The sequence below is a fragment of the Dreissena polymorpha genome, chromosome 15, assembly GCF_020536995.1.
Source record: "Dreissena polymorpha isolate Duluth1 chromosome 15, UMN_Dpol_1.0, whole genome shotgun sequence".
Classification (NCBI taxonomy): domain Eukaryota; kingdom Metazoa; phylum Mollusca; class Bivalvia; order Myida; family Dreissenidae; genus Dreissena; species Dreissena polymorpha.
In genome coordinates this window covers 24,164,890-24,181,930 of record NC_068369.1, presented here as the reverse complement: position 1 = coordinate 24,181,930, position 17,041 = coordinate 24,164,890, and the positions used below count along the sequence as shown (strand labels likewise).

Here is a 17,041-nt window from a genome sequence, read left to right as displayed (position 1 = left end):
AACAGTTAAACAAATAATCAAATATACAAATCATGTTCGGTACATATCATTAAACCACGCGATTTCTTGAAGTCAGCGTTAAAGGGGCCGTCCAACAGATTAAAGTGTCGTTCGACGCGAAACGATATTTTGGGAAACTACGAGGATTACTTATATAGCTTAAAAATACCACTATGAGCGTGGATGGTCGAGTGGTCTAGGCGGGAGCCATTTTACTCCAAGACTCCAGAACTCTTGGGGTCAGTGGTTCGAACCCCGTTGAGGTTAACGTTTTTTCTTGTTTTTTAAAATTGTATCTTATTTTTAACTGGAGATTTTAGTTCAAATGTTTAAATTTACCAATATAAAGCATTTAAAGCATTTAATGACAAGCTTTATTACATGCCAAAATGTGTTGGACGGCCCCTTTAATGATAAAGTGTATATTGACTACAATCGCAGTCACAACATCCGCTGGATATTTAAATCGTTAATGCACTCTGTTTTTATGATTTACCTCTGAATTGAAACTCTATACTAAACTCACTTTCTAATTCACCATGCACGGGACTAACAGTCCTTTCACCGGAAATAGTTAACCCACGTTTTAGTAATTTAACCGGTCTTTTGTCTAATCGTTAGAAATGGATCATGTATGCTTTATGTTTATTTTTTACGTATGTGTGTTGGATGGGTACAAACCATCCATGTACTGTAAGCAATAACAGAACTAGGTGGAGTCAACCTCATCTTTGTTTAAGCGTGTTGTGTGTTTAAGGTAGGTTATTTTTAGTGACATAGATGTGCTTATGATTACCAACTTAATGTTGCGCTTTTCATTTGTGCGAACTAATTTAAAATTAAGGTCGGGGTATGATTGAACCCACTGCCTTTAATTTTTGTTTAACTTAAAATAAAATACGTGAACTTTAATACGTTGTTTTTGAAAAAACAAACTTAAATTATATCAACACATGGCGTATAAAACTTTTAAAATCAATCATTCAACTATGATTTAAACTCACAGTTGTCCAACAATCTAGTATAAATGTATATTTGAAATTTGTGTTTGTTTGCTCTGACAGCTACCACCACAGGCACCGTGTCTACAACCACAGGCACCGTGTCCACAACACTAGCACCACTTCCTCCACCACCCAGTGAGTGTTGTTTGTTCAATTCAAATTCAAACAGAATAGTTTGAAACTTTCCTTATTTGATGCTGATCCTTATTGTTGGTGGGGTGCATACTTGAATCAGTTTGTCTGCATTGCCGTCGAACGTCGGATTTCTTGCGCAGGGTATATGTTGAAAATTTTAAGAGTCATATCGTCAAAATTCACGGGTAGATAGGTCTAATGACAAAAAGGTCTATGCCCAAAAGACATTATTATTGTTTTATATTATAAATGTTGAAGCAAACGGTGAAACATATGGAAACCAGAGTTATAGCTCAAATGCACCGCACATCTCTTAAATAAAATAAATCTACCGATTAAGTTTGTAATTAATATCTCTCATACATTTTGCAAGATATACTCTTGACACAATTTAAAACAAAAATGAACAAAAGCATTACCGGTAACTCTGAAATATGGAAGCAAGAACACTCTTTCTGTTGCCCTGAACAGCCGTAAAAACAAAAAGAATTTAACAAATGAACTGAGTCTACCTCCGGGCATATGCATACTGGCGAGAATTAACCATACTTTAAAGCCAGTTAACATTGATATGTAAAGAAAGACACATTAAGCAATTCACAAGTAAAACCAATCTGTGTCCAAACCAGTGCCACTAAAATATTATTAATGTTATGTTTGATTAAACGCTAGAAGTGTGCATGGCATTTGCCGTCCTGAATACATAGAGGATATTTGTTGGATTCGATGGATTAACGATTTTATTTCACGAGTGATCATATAAAATATGTATTTGTTATGATCACGAGTGAATTAAAATCGATATTCCATCGAATCCAACAAATTTTCTTTTTATTTTATGCTCTTTTGACCGTTTATTAACATTGTAAAAGAGTTTAAACTGTATAATTTTGCTTGATTTATGACGTCGTTTCGTCGAAAAAATGACGTCATTTCACTGTAAAACAGTGAAAAATATCGATATTTTCCACTGTTATTTTTCACTGTTTAAAACAGTTAAATACGACTTTTATTTCACTGATATTTCAATATGAACCATCGGAAAGCATGAAATAAATTAATTGTAAATGCATCCTAAAAATGAAAATGTGCTTGTTTGAATTTATTGTCCATTCCATATATAAGTAAATCAGTACATCAGACAATATTTGTTCATCTTAATCGCATTTGTATTACGGGAAAATATAGTGTGTTGGGTTAGTCAAGTAATTATTCATGAACATAAGTTTGGAACAAAACAGTTACTCTAATAATAGGATCATTACATATACAATCTAAAGCTTTCTACCTCTATGTCACGGTTTGATCTATCAGCGAGTAAATGTAATATTAACCGGTTTGATTTAAAACTCAATTATTACGATTTAAAATGATATAATTAAATACTATTCAAGTAGAATTTTAGAAGTACATTATCGTATTTTGAATAGAGTTTATTGTGTGGTAACAACATATAGCATATCAGCATTAAATTAATGAAATTAATAACAAACACATTGTATGTCGCCATATTTCAGTCAACGTTGCACTAAATCGAACTGCGACACACCTCGCATCTCTCAATTACAACGGTTTCATTTGGACCGCCGACAAGGCCGTCGACGGCTGTCGGAACCAAATTCTCGCCGATGAGTCCCGATGCTGCAGTTGCAGCGATCCATTTAGCGGGGTAACAGGGAACAACTTCTGGCGTGTTGACTTTGGCAGGAGTTATAAAATCATGAAAATTCAGGTCCTCGGACGCTCAGGTATGTGTTATTATCAACATATTTTATGTTGGTGCATGAGGTTATATCTTTTAGAGTGAAGAAGTTATAGGTTCAGTTATTAGACCATGTAAATACAGCCCCCGGATGTTGTGGACTGTTTATGTTTTATTTTTAATGAATTATGACATTATTGCACGAGATTGTTGATTTCATACTAAATGAACTTTAACTATAAAAGCGGTTAAAAGACCATGCCCAATAAGGCCCTTAGATTCTCAGCAAGTGTTATTCTAAAGTTTCTATACGCTAAGAGCATGATATGGTATCTACCAATATAAAGTTACATTAAGTAAAAAATCAGTTAAATTATCATAAAAAGTCACGTCCAAGATGAGGGAGATTCAGATCCCTGAACGTTGATGAATTCGTATAAGAAACATAATATAAAATACATGAGCCGCGCTCTGGGAAAAGCTTAATGCATATGCGTGAAGTGTCGTCATAGATAAAGCTATACATGCTTTAATTCGTTGTAACGATAAAACGCCTTTTTTTACCTAAACATGTAACCGCAATTATTTGCTTGTTATCAGACAGACGCATCCGAACCTGTTTTGTTACATATTTTGTATATTACCTATGTAAAAAATGATTCCTTGATAATTTTGCAACGTAAGATCTGGTGGGTTGTCATTTTACTGTTTTTAAGGGATACTATTTAGTAAAGTACGTTTGTGGTTTGTAGTACAAATCTTGTAGACGCATCAGATACATGTCAACGTTTTTTAAAGGTTGTACTTTTGTATCCTTCCTCCACCAGATTTTGGCAGCCAGTTGCAAGGTTTCACACTCCATTTAAACAATACTGCGAACCCGCCCATATTCACAAACGCCGGGGCATACGGAACTGGAACCTTTGATATTCCGATCGAGCCCGAAGCTGACGTCACTTCCGTCATCATTCAGAGACCCGGCAACGGTTATATTACATTGTGTGAAGTGGAAGCAATTGAAGGCAAGTGTTGTTTATTAGTTATGATTGAATAAGATAGTAATGCAATACTATTAAGTGCCAAGAATATTTACCTGAACTTTCAACGGTCTATATACCGGTATTCACTTCTTCCGATTATGGAATATTTGTATTTTTGATGCATCCATTGAAAAGTTTTATATTTACAATATGTATATGATATTGAAGTGTTTAAAATAAATATTTGAATAAAACATGTACTGCGGCCAAAATATTTGAAAGATTCGAAATTAATTTAGTCGTTCTGCAGCCGAAGAAATGTTAATATGATATCTAGCACTGCAAAGTCATTGTGTATTAAACATTGTGGCATGACCATTGTGACAAGCAACTTGATTGGACCCAAACATGTTGCGGAATCCATGCTGAGCAAAACAAAAATTCGGTCAAAAAGATAGATTACACATGTCTTAGATACACGTATTAGTAGTTATATTACATACAAAATAACGCGTAGCATGTGATAAGTACGATTTATGAAATAAGCATAATTTTGTTCACAGCGTGTGCTGACGGGTTCTACGACATGTCATGTTCTTCGCGCTGTGGTCAGTGCCTCGCAAACAAGGCGTGTTTCAAAATCACCGGAAGATGTCCTGACGGATGCGCAGCAGGCTGGGAAGGAACGCTGTGCAAAACGCGTATGCGATTTTTTTCGGAATCTTCAAATATATTATTTTAATTGTTTCTGCATGAAAATTCGTTGCTTAAAATGGCATACTTTAAAATCGACTTTTGTAAAATATACGAAATGTTTTTTTATTTCAGCGTTTAGTTTTAAACATATCCTTTTTATAAATCGTCTTTTATCTTTGTCTTGATTATTCATTATCCATAATCTAGATTTGAACACACGTAGGTAGATGTGATTTATTTGCCTGAAAACAAATGCGCTGCATATTAATCGGTGGTTCATTACCTGTATTTGATAGATGGCTTTATGTATCACACAATGTCTGACAACAGATGGTCAAACCTTTCCTATTGTACTCGACATTTTTTACAGCTTGCACACCGGGCTTTCATGGCGAGAACTGCCAGCTCACATGTGGAAACTGCGCCGCTCTTGCACCCTGCAATGCTGTAACCGGAAACTGCATGATGTGTGAGCCTGGCTGGCAAATGCCAACGTGCAAGATAGGTACGTATTGTACTTATTAGAGCTTAATGAGGCATTTTAATTCATATATACATGTAAATGCAATGGATACAACATGCTGTTGCTCAGCGTGTAATAACTATGTCATGATGATACGATGATATGAGTCAATATGACACGTATGAGCATTTTACAAATGCATGATAAGCAACAAAATATTGAGTTTTATGGATCATTTTATATGCTAAAAATTGTTAAAACACTAATGACGTTGCACCAACACATATTTGTTTGCCATTATTTTTGTCATATAGCACCATTTTGCATAACTTCAACTTAAGTTTGTCGGTCGATGCTTATGTGGCTTCGTGCAACCCGCATTTTGTCAAATAGTGACAGAAAAGCCAACAATAATTAGGCTCTCTCTCTCCTATAACTTAACTGTGTATTTCAACTCGGTATGAAAACAACGTCTAATTTGAGCAGTCATTTTGCGATGACCATTTGCCTCGTGTACATTTAAAGCTCAAATGTGGCATAACAATCAAGTGCCACTTTTTTGTTTCAGTTATTAATTTGTTTGTAAAAATCCTATCATAGTTTGTGTTGTTCATTTCTCAAATCCCAAATCATTTTTGAGATCGTTTTTAGAATGCGCAGACGGAACGTATGGTGTCGGATGTGAATCTCAGTGTGGTAACTGCGCCCCCGGAACGGTGTGCAACAAGGTCACGGGGCAGTGTCCTTCCGGTTGCGCCCCGGGATGGAGTGGCTTGATGTGTACTACACGTACGTATTGTTATTTTTACAGTTAGAAATTGTGAATGTTATGTAGGTAAGAAATTGAATTTGTATGATATATTAAATGAAGTATCCGGCTTGCTTAGTTGGTTGAGCGCTTGACTATTACGGTTCGTAAGTACGTACCCTAGCCAGACCACTTGACCTGTAAATGCATTTGCCATGACAAAGATTAAATGCCATCCTTTTTCTACATTAATTTATGGAGCGTAGTTACTGTGTAGTCCTTACAAGCTTACATGTCATTTTTGTTAAAGAAAATCTCTTCTTAACGAATATTCAGTATAGGCGGACAATGTCGTATCTGATTAACCTCTGTGGACTGCAGAAACTCTTCTGGGACGACACTTCACAAAAATGCTTAAAGCCAAGTTTTCACATAACTAGGCTATTATAATTCCGGTACTAAATTGTGATTTAAGGCTGTTCTGTCGGTTTCTACGGTGCCAACTGCATCAACACGTGTGGCTCTTGCTTTGCGGGCGCCCCCTGTGACGTTACGAACGGCACGTGCTCAGGAGGTTGTCAGCCCGGCCTCCGACCCCCTATGTGCACACAGGGTAAAAGACGTTCATTATTTTTGAAGAAAAATCACGTTTTTTTGTACGTATTTGCGTTGCGTCGCACTGTTTGGAATTTGCATGATCGTTTGAAAGTTTGATGCACATCATTTCGTGTCATTCGAACTGAACTTATGGTTGAGGTGGTGGTGGTGGAAATAGTGGTCATAAACTTATACTACAGAATTATACATCACCAGATATGCCTGTGTGCGAATGTAAAGAATAGAACTTAAGTGCCCTCAGATTGATAAATCAGCTGTTTAATCAACGAACTTTGGTGTTGACCAAAAAGCGAACGTACTTTTATTTCGAAAAAATGGGTTGACTGCGCATTGTGGTTCTACATGGCTTATATCATTGTAACGAATTGAATGTTAGTTTAAACGTGTAAAGGGAAAAAGCTTACAAACTATGGGTAATAAATATAAAAATGTTTCCTGGAATTACGCTTTATTCTTTTTTTTCCTACTATGCTCAGCCTGTGCACCCGGTACATACGGAAAGGACTGTCTCACTACGTGCGGCCAATGCATTGGTGGAGTCGCTTGTAACGTCACATCCGGCAACTGTCCCGGAAGTTGTGCGGCTGGTTGGCAGGGAACAAAATGCGATACAGGTAAACACAATAATACATCAAGATATTGTGTTGGTTTTGGTTTAGTATCAGTTCTTATTCACGAGTGGTATATACAAATAATTTGTCGACTGAAACAACACAAAAAATGTGTACTTATTGCTTTCCGGCGAAGGAAATACTGTTTACAAAAAAAGATTGCGTCAATATTATAATTTGACTTCACTTTAACAATAAGTCCCATTGTCTCGTTAAGTTTCACATTTCGGAGTCCAACCTTGTTTTAAGGTACATTTCGTGGTAAGATGTCTGTTATTTTGAATACATATGTAATTATTTATTGGAATTTGATTAAATTACAAATATTTTTTCCAGAGTGTTTCAATGGATTCTATGGCCTCGACTGCCTTCAACAATGCGGCAACTGTTTCCAGGGAGCCACGTGCAACAAAGTGACAGGCGCATGTCCGGCCGGATGTAATGCCGGATTTCAAGGGGCGAACTGCGATCAGGGTAAGGATTTTGAGTTTACATATACTTTATGTATAACCGTAACAAAAATAGGGTTTGTCGCAAAGAACGTTTTGTTTCACAAATAGAAATACATGTAGTTGGTTTTAAAATTGATGGATACTAGATAATAATAATCCATAATGCAGTCGTACTAGTAAGTATCTATATTAAAATCGGAAGAATACTTGTTTTTCCAGAATTTTAATGTTCTATGCCTTTCAAACTCAAGTCTATCTATAAGCTATTATCAATGCCAGGTTGCCAGGCTGGTTTCCATGGCGTGAACTGTCTGCAGACGTGCGGTAGCTGCCAGGATGGGGCTGCTTGCAACGCCGTAACAGGGGCGTGTCTGGCCTGCGAGCCAGGGTTTCAGATGCCTAGCTGCGTTAATGGTACGATATAGAAGACATTTGGTGGAGTTTCATCTCAATATTAGACCAGTATTGTTTTGGGTTAAGTTTGTCGCAAAATTCAAGGCATGTCGTATCATTATATTTTTTACAAATATTGCTAAATATGTTTATACAATTTTGTATTTTAAATGAAAATACTTTTTTACAAATATTGCTAAATATATTTAAACAATTTTGAATTTCAAATTAAAATATTATCAGAAAAAATCAGCAATAACAGAGGCACCATTATTTCCCCAATATTTCCTCTCCTAAGAATAAGTGAGTGTACTTCATCACACGTACCGGTCTGTCGGAAGGTCAGACGGTCGGTCCGTAGACTATTTCTTTCAGCACGGTATCGTTCGAACGCTTTGACCTATACATAATTTATGGACATTGGCAGTGTTTTCTTGTGTGGAAAGGATGATTTTGATATGATCATGAAACTTGGTGAACACAATGAACGCATTGTGACGTTAATATGCCACACATATTTAGCAGAGGAACCTCGTCTGGTGATTGTTTCAAACTAATCCCACTAATGCTGTGCTAACAGAAAATATGATTTCATTATGGAAAATGACACATGTAGAGATACAAGCAAATATGAAAGCAATTATTTTACTAATAGCGATTAAACCCGACACCTGTATGTCGTGCAATTCTGTCATAGCCTTGTTTTATATACATTTAACTGAATACTGCTGACCAGTGCTGGTCTTTTGGGAACCATATACCATATACCATATACCATATACCATTTATGTAAGATAAGGGCATACAGGTTTAACAAAAATCTCTTGATATATTTGAAACACATACTTTAAAGTTAAGGCTTGATCCCTACAACAGCTGAACCGCCGTATTCAAACTACTATTCACAATTTCAGCGTGCCCAGACGGTTTCTATGGTGCCGGATGTATGTCTGCCTGCGGTAACTGTCTCAACGGGGTGGCGTGTAACAAGGTCGATGGTTCTTGTCCAACCGGATGTGCAGCCGGGTTCCAAGGCTCGCTGTGTACATTACGTAAGTCTGCATTGTATGCATCCGACATTCAATGTTCACCCACGGTCGTAACGCTATTACTATGAATTCAATTTTGTTTGGAAAACACAGCTTATTGATGGGTATTTAAATATTCATAGTTAAAAATGTAATTATAACAAAAAATCGCCCGCATATCAAAAATCATAGTATGTGTGCAAAGAACTACATTACACAAACAAAACGAATGGTTGTTACCATACGAATACATATAAATAAATTGAAAGATGTAAGTGAAACTCAGATATTTATAAAAAAAATGTCGTCTTTTTACGGCTGTATGAAAAGAAGTGTTCTCAATAAAGCTTATACATACATGTTCTCTTAAGCTTGCCCCAACGGTTTCTATGGCAATCAGTGTGCTCAGGCATGTGGCCAGTGTATGGGCGGAGCAGTTTGTGACAAGGTCACAGGCAACTGCGCAGCGGGATGCGCGCCGGGATATCAAAGTCCCCTTTGCCAACAAAGTACGATATATGTGATAAGTATTACGCAATATACATTGTAAAGTTCATTTTATTCTTATAGAAGTTACATATTTGCTTTTTAGAGCTAGGCTTGGACAAATGTTACCGGTAATTGATTTGTTATCCCCGCCATAGGCAGAGGGATATTGTTTTGGCGTTGTCCGTCCGTTCGTCCGTCCGTCTTTCCGTCCGTCCGGTACTTTTGTGTCCGGAGCCATATCTTGGAAGTGCTTTGGCGGATTTCAATGAAACTTAGTATGAGTTTATATGGATAAAAGGATGATGCACGCCTAATGGCATTGTACACGATCTGTTAATAACAGAGTTATGGCCCTTTGTATCTTGGAAAAATGCTTTTTTGTGTCCGGAGCCATATCTTGCAAGTGCTTTGGCAGATTTCATTGAAATTTGGTATGAGTATATACATGGATAAGAGGATGATGCACGCCAAATTGCACTGTACAACATTGGATAATAAAGAAGTTATGACCCTTTGTATCTTGAAAATGCTTTTTGAGTGTCAAATATAACACTTTTGTGTCCAGAAGCATATTGGCGGGGGATATCAGTTCAACGAATTTGCTTGTTTTATAGACTACGACATTCTTACTCACATTTATATGTTATCTTGCATTATTGATTATTTTTGTTGAGTAATTAAATAAAACAAAATTCGATAATTTAGATAAGATAAATGAAGAATAATTTTAGGCGTATTCATCAATAAACATGATTTTCTTTTTGTATTCCAACATTTAATAATTTTAATTTTGTCAATTTCATTGTCAGTTTCCGACCTACTTAACACAAGTACAGTGTTAACATATGATTTAATTTCGGAATAAAACCGAACGTTTTATAATAATTAGCCAAATGCCTGTTAGATTCTACCATCCGCAAATTTTGGCAAACGTGTATAGAAATGTTTTCAAAGTAGATGAACACTTATTGGTGGCTTCATGTACCAACTGCTTTGCTTAGAACGCTGCTTTGAAAAATACATATATATGTATCTCCAACATTCGCTTCAAATAGCCTCTTGCTTGCTCGCTATTCGTCGATAGGTTGTGCTGGAGGTTTCTTTGGGGCTGGATGTGCCAACACGTGCGGTAACTGCGCCAACTCAGCCGCCTGTAACAGTGTTTCCGGTGCTTGTAACGCATGCGCACCAGGATGGATACTTCCGGATTGCAAAACAGGTTGGAACGATAACATGTATTATTTAGTAATAGGGAACTTGACAGGACAATAATCTGCAATGCATTTCCATAAATATGGGCTATAGTTAACTGACAAGTTCCTGTTAGAGTTGCTTGAATTATGCATATACAGGTTATTGTTGAATACATAATTTCATTATTAAGGCTAACAACAAAATAATCAGAAACTTTGGATAATTAACATCTGCACTCGGCATGACAAGAACAACTTTTGATGTCAGTTATTTGATACAGCCATCACATGCATGGTGGGATAGAGTTATTTGTTCACATAATTTATTAAACAAATTGATATATTCGAAATATTGGAGTGTTATTTCTACCCGAAACATCCACAAACAAATATGAATGTTAAATCATATCACAAAAGCATTCAATGTTTTGGCGTAAAAGTATCGATGTAATGACCGTTACGTCTCTCCATGATAGTTTTACACGTATCAATCATTTTCTGCAATCTTACCCGGATTTATTTTTTCCTTCATTTGAAACCGTTTGTCACATCGTACTAAATGCTTGCTTTCGTCTCTCTTTTTTGAATCCTCGTCTGTTGTAAACCTAAACTGAAATATCCTAGGACCATTCTGTGGCCGCCTGACCAGTAGGCGGAAAAACTAGTTGGTTTCTTCTCACTCGACCGACCCTGAGTTATTGTGCCTTTTTAAAACTTTTTTGGTTGTCCAGGTTTCCATGATTGTTTTCGATATCTTTTTTTAAATTTACTATAATAACAATCAAATTTGAGATAATGTTATCTTCATTCGATCTTAATCGCCTAAGGTACGTTATATTGATTAAAATTACCATAAGAAGCCATGTTTAATAGAGATCTGGAAGATTACGTCATGTTATGCGTATTCTTATCATATTGGGAATCGTTTTGTCAGTTTACTACAGAAAAATACGTTTACCCGACCTTAATTGGATATGTCAGTTGAAAAACATGACCGTCACAGGAAGAGTATACTAGTTTACTGCTGCAATCTTAATTATCCATCACAGATCTCGACCATGCTTTGTCGCCGTAGAAATAAACATGCAGATGCTTATTACAATAGTGTACGGTGGATCAATAAAAGGAGCGGAGCCAAACAATCTAGCATAAATCGTACCCTTCTCAATGCATAAATTGTAGAAGAAGTACCCTAAACAAAGCCTCCCTCTTCTCATGAAAAACAATCTTACGAAATGTTGTGCTTGAAATAAAAAGAAACAATGTTGGTTTGAAATTATTCAAATACGCTTATATTTGCCGAGATGCCTCTTTCAGCGTTGTAATAAGAAATATATGTTATTGATTTCATTCGAAGTTAAAACTAAGCGTACAAAGACAAAACAAAAACCAACATGTGTTTCTTTTTATTTTCTAGATTCCACACAACCAAACGCCGCACAGAATGACCCCTTAGAGGCAATTCAAGTAGCCAGTATTGTCGCCGACGTGTTTCTACTTATCATAATGATTGGCGTCCTCATTTTTTGCATCAAGAGAGGCCTTGGCAAAAGCAAGATAGATGCGCTGCAACGTAACCATAGCAATGACAATGTTGGGCGAACCACGTGGAAAAGAACCGTGACGAGCAACACTAATATCTAATAAACTCTCTGTGCGGAATGGAAGTAGAAATACGCATACTTATGCTTTCGATTGATTTAACTCGTTTTCTTTGACAATTATTGCTATTAAAATAAAAAAGTTTAGTTATGATAGTATGTTTATTATCATCTCTTAATTCGTTCGGATTGTTACACATGAATATTAATGCTCTATGATTATTTAGTAAAATGTATACATGGAAACGGTTTTTTTATGTGACAAAATTCAGTGTCATGCTGTTCAAATAAGTAAGCCTCCAATGATTAACAAAATCGTTTTTCCGTGTTTGGAAAATCTTTCGCAATTTCATATTGCATATACGTTAGGTACTATTGAAAAATTATAATAAATCAGTTGTTCCTTTTCCCCGAAATTGCTTATTTCTCCACCTTTATTTGAAACTTCATGGATAGGTAAATTAGTTTCCATTATCATATAGAGAGCGCGTGTGTCTTCATGTTCTGTCTCGCCATAAAGACAGACAACCTTACATCATCACTCACACATATCGTTAAAATCATAAATTAAATATTTCAAAACCAATTAAATCGCGCGCAGTCTACTTTTACCCATTTATGCCTAGCGTCTAGAAAAAAGGCCTTGGCAAATAGTGTTGACCCAGATGAGACGCCGCATGATGTCTCATCAGGGTCTGCACTGTTTGCTTAACGGAAATCCTGTAATAAATATTCTAAATATAGAAATAAATATACTAGACATCCCTAATTTTGTAAATAAATTTATCTAATTTAGAAGGCTGGGAGAGTCCACTAGGCATGAATGGGTAAATTTTAAGTTTATATCCCAAGCGTAAGAATAGTAATGAAGCCTAAGAATTAAGCAAGTACACAGAGAAGCGTACAGAGAAATATAGATATCGACTTTGGAAACCGGAATTAGCTCGAGTTTTAAGAAATTCTCTTTCGTTGAGTTTTTTTTTATCGCTACTGCATCACCTCAAATATTGCATACATAACATGTAAAAATAGGGTAACCAGGCGAGTCGCAAGTAAAGACACATGATGTTATAGTGAACATGATGCCCTGTAAGATAAATGCAAGCTTGTCCCTAGGTTTGTTAACAGAAATTTCAACTGCGGAAAAGGGGCATATATCCTTAAATATATATCCTTAAATATATATCCTTAAATATAAAACTACTGGTATTCTCTTTAGTTGACACGCCCCTCGCGATGTATTGACACGAGTGTATAAATATCACAATTGAAAAACAAACAATAATATAATGTCATTGTTCCTAAATGTGCATTTCAATATATTAAAACACGATAGAAATATTGCTTGGTATTTATTGATGGGATTCTTCCTACGTCTGCGTCGAGACTGCACTCTGGATCAGCAAACGAGTTATTGCTTAAGTCCAGAGTCCGGAGATAGCCGATGTATCACGATTGGTCGAGACTGGTGCATTAAATCAGGGCCAAAGAACACTTTAGACAAAATATTGTTTGTGCCTTAATTTGGATTGAAAGGAACTATTTTTATGACCGAAACCAATGATACGCATGTTGTAAAAATCAAAATGATGCCATCGGTTATGTCCTTTGCAACAGTTTGTGCTGTATTTCCAGCATGCCCGGACGGTTTCTATGGTGTCGGGTGTCTATCTGTCTGTGGTAACTGTATCAACGGAGAGCCGTGTAACAAGGTCACTGGATCCTGTCAGAATGGATGTGCAGCCGGGTACCAGGGAACGCTGTGTACGCAAGGTATATATAAGTTTCTTATAACCCCAACCCCCTTATTCCAAGTTGAAGGTATATATTTATGTGAACCCGTCTGTCGGTATGTCGGTCGGTCAATTGCGAGCAAATAAAGACGCTTATCGATTTGAAGGGCATAAGGTCAAAGTTCAAGGCCAAATGATTAGTAACAGGATATGCGTTTCAGCAGAATATTTTGAGGACGCTTTGACTTTAAAGAACGCACTTTTTGATTGTGAGGAGACCGGAAAATCACATTCGCTTTTAAGACATGACATGTCGAGAAGGCTGCAACATACGATAATCAAAATGGATATAGTTTTATCAAAATATCTAGAGAACGTTTCGCTAAATGATCATCAAAATTCGCGCGCTTGTTCGGAGGAAAGAAAGGTGCATTTTTATTTTGAGGTTAACAGATCTTACGTTCAGAACACATATGCTTGTAACATGGATATTGTTTCCAAACAATATATACAGAGTGAATGCTTATAATCAGATGAATTTATATGCTGGTTAGTTTTGACGAACGATGCTCCATAAGGATTCCCAAAAACAACACCGAACAAGAGATGATTGGAGAAGATCACAGAAACGATTTTGCAGGAATTTGCACATGGGGCTGAGTTTTAATAGTTTGTTTCGTGCTTGATTTGATATCCTTGTTTTTATCATTGTACTACTTAAACTGATAACACAGATTACACAAAATAATTCATACTAAATAAGATGTCTACCAATATACACAAAATGATACTTTAGGTACGATATCGTCTAGACGTCTATATAGACACTTCTTAACGTATATGGTCAACTATTTCATCTGAAGTTCAGAAAGCAATCGGTAAGCGTGTATTTACGGTGAGGGAAAATATACTTAAATATAATTTTCAGTGTGTAGTACCGGTTCATGGGGTTTGGGATGCGCAGCTACATGTGGCGCATGCGCACTGGGGGCGTCCTGTAACTCGGTGACTGGTGCCTGTTCTGGCGGATGTGCCGCAGGATGGCAGGGAACAAACTGCGACATTGGTATGAGCCAATCAGTGATTAAATCGGATTTGATTATTTCAAATGGATAGGAGAAAACGTTTGGAATAAAAATACGTTTTTAATTTATTTATTTGAAATTCGTTATTTATAAAATTATAATGTTGAACTTAGCTACATAAAATGAACCGACTTCCCTGATGCATCATAGTTTCAATCTTGTCACAGTTACATTACGCTTTTTATGCCCCCGGATCGAATGATCGGTTATTTATTGTTTTTGGCCTGTCTGTCCGTCATTGTATGTGTCTGTCTGTCTGACATTGTGTATGTCTGTCAAAAAACTTTACATTGGCCATAACTTTCGCAATATTGAAGATAGCAACTTGATATTTGGCATGCATGTGTATTGTATCTCATGGAGGTGCACATTTTGAGTGGTGAAATGTCAAAGTCAAGGTCGTCCTTCAAGGTCAAAGGTCAAATATATGGCTTCAAAGCGGCGCAATAAGGGGCATTGTGTTTCTGACAAACACACCTCTTGTTAAGTTTGAAATTTATAGGAATACATTAATTCATTTTATATCAGAGTATTGACGTTGCATTTATGCGATGATTTAAGTCTCACGTGAAAGGAAGGGAGGATGACTCGATATTTCAATCACACGGTTAATATTCCTGTGTGCGTTCGTAATGAAGCATTTGAGTCAACGTATTGGCTTTAGCGTAGAAATGTAGATGCTTGGCGCATGTGCATTATCTGTATTTTTGTCCTGATATGTATTTACAAAAACAATGATAGCTTTTATTTTTTAAGAAACACATATTATTTAATAAAAACATATCACAAACCCCCGTAATGCTCTTTTTTAATTTCTTGCAGACTTAATGAATGTGTACTGTTTTTACAATACTGCATTTATTCAAGAGAGATATCGTCAAATGTTTAGAAGTATAATTTTACATTATTTATTTCTAAATCTATCAATAAGCCATAACAATTTGTTTTATCACAATAGTTCCGTATCAGGTACAATAACATGAATGTGCAAGTTTTCTGCCTCACCCTGTTGTTTGAGACCCCTTAGCACCGCGACCTTGCAAAAGTAGTTGCTATTTGCATGTGGGCTAGATTTAGCGCAGCTATAACGCTTTTTTCAGCGTGTAACACGTATTTTTGGGGAGTCGGATGTGCTCAGACATGCGGCGCATGCGCAGCTGGAGCTCCCTGTAACGTCATTTCCGGTGCATGCCCGGCAGGATGTGCGCCTGGATGGGAAGGACTCAACTGCGACTCAGGTAGCTACCGTGCACGCACGGATTAGCCAACAATGTAATTCTGGAAAATGTGCATTTAGTATTGATGGATTGCGATAGCGTTACACATGGAACACTGACGTCCTGCTATGCAATATACTTTTCATGTGCATTAATACAATAAATAAATTTTTAAATAAGTTATACAAAAAAATCAAGAGTTATACGATTTCGAAATGTTTACAGGTTATTTGCATTTATTTGATTTTACCTACATTAATTCTATGTGTAAAAACTTGTTAACACTTTAAATTCATTTTAGAAATAAATTATAATCGTCAAGCAATTAACACGAAACTGTAGTTAAAACATGAACAAACCTTTATTTACAACTTATTGAAGCCGTTCAAACAACAACACAAGCACCAACATCAACCCAGCTTCCGACTTCTACTCCCACAACGTTGGTACCCAGTACACCCTCACCCACCACGGCCGCACCCACCACGGCCGCACCCACAACGGCCGCACCAACCACGGCCGCACCCACCACTACCCAACTTCCTACCACGCTGCCAGCTACCACCGATTCTCTTCCGACGACATCGGTAATAAGCCAAGCGCCGACCACGCAGCCGCCAACCACCGCCGCTCCACCAACAACGCCACCAAGCACAAGTGCAACAACAACGCAAGCGCCGACAACAGTTGCCTTTACCGGCGATCCAACCACTCAGCCACAACTAACAACCGCTTTAACCACGACACAAGTTGTGACTACTTATACGACATTACCAGCAACAACGCAAGGTACTTTACTCGTACGGGGTTGATACTTATTTGCGATCGCAGTTACCGGTAATTCAGCGTAAGGGTTTGTTCTCTGAACAAGATTGATATCATTCGCATTAAAT

General features: G+C 36.9%; 1 protein-coding gene across 1 annotated transcript; it reads left to right on the top strand.

Moving 5' to 3' along the window:
- The first annotated feature begins 4,406 nt into the window (after positions 1-4,406).
- On the top strand, positions 4,407-16,195 carry LOC127859621 (multiple epidermal growth factor-like domains protein 10). The gene is made up of 12 exons (XM_052397124.1): positions 4,407-4,522; positions 4,888-5,022; positions 5,632-5,769; positions 6,204-6,341; positions 6,823-6,960; positions 7,294-7,431; positions 7,689-7,823; positions 8,717-8,854; positions 9,202-9,339; positions 10,404-10,538; positions 13,749-13,886; positions 16,032-16,195. The coding sequence occupies exons 1-12, from the start codon at positions 4,408-4,410 to the stop codon at positions 16,193-16,195; spliced, it is 1,650 nt and encodes a 549-aa protein (XP_052253084.1). The 5' UTR covers position 4,407.
- The last annotated feature ends 846 nt before the right edge of the window (positions 16,196-17,041 follow it).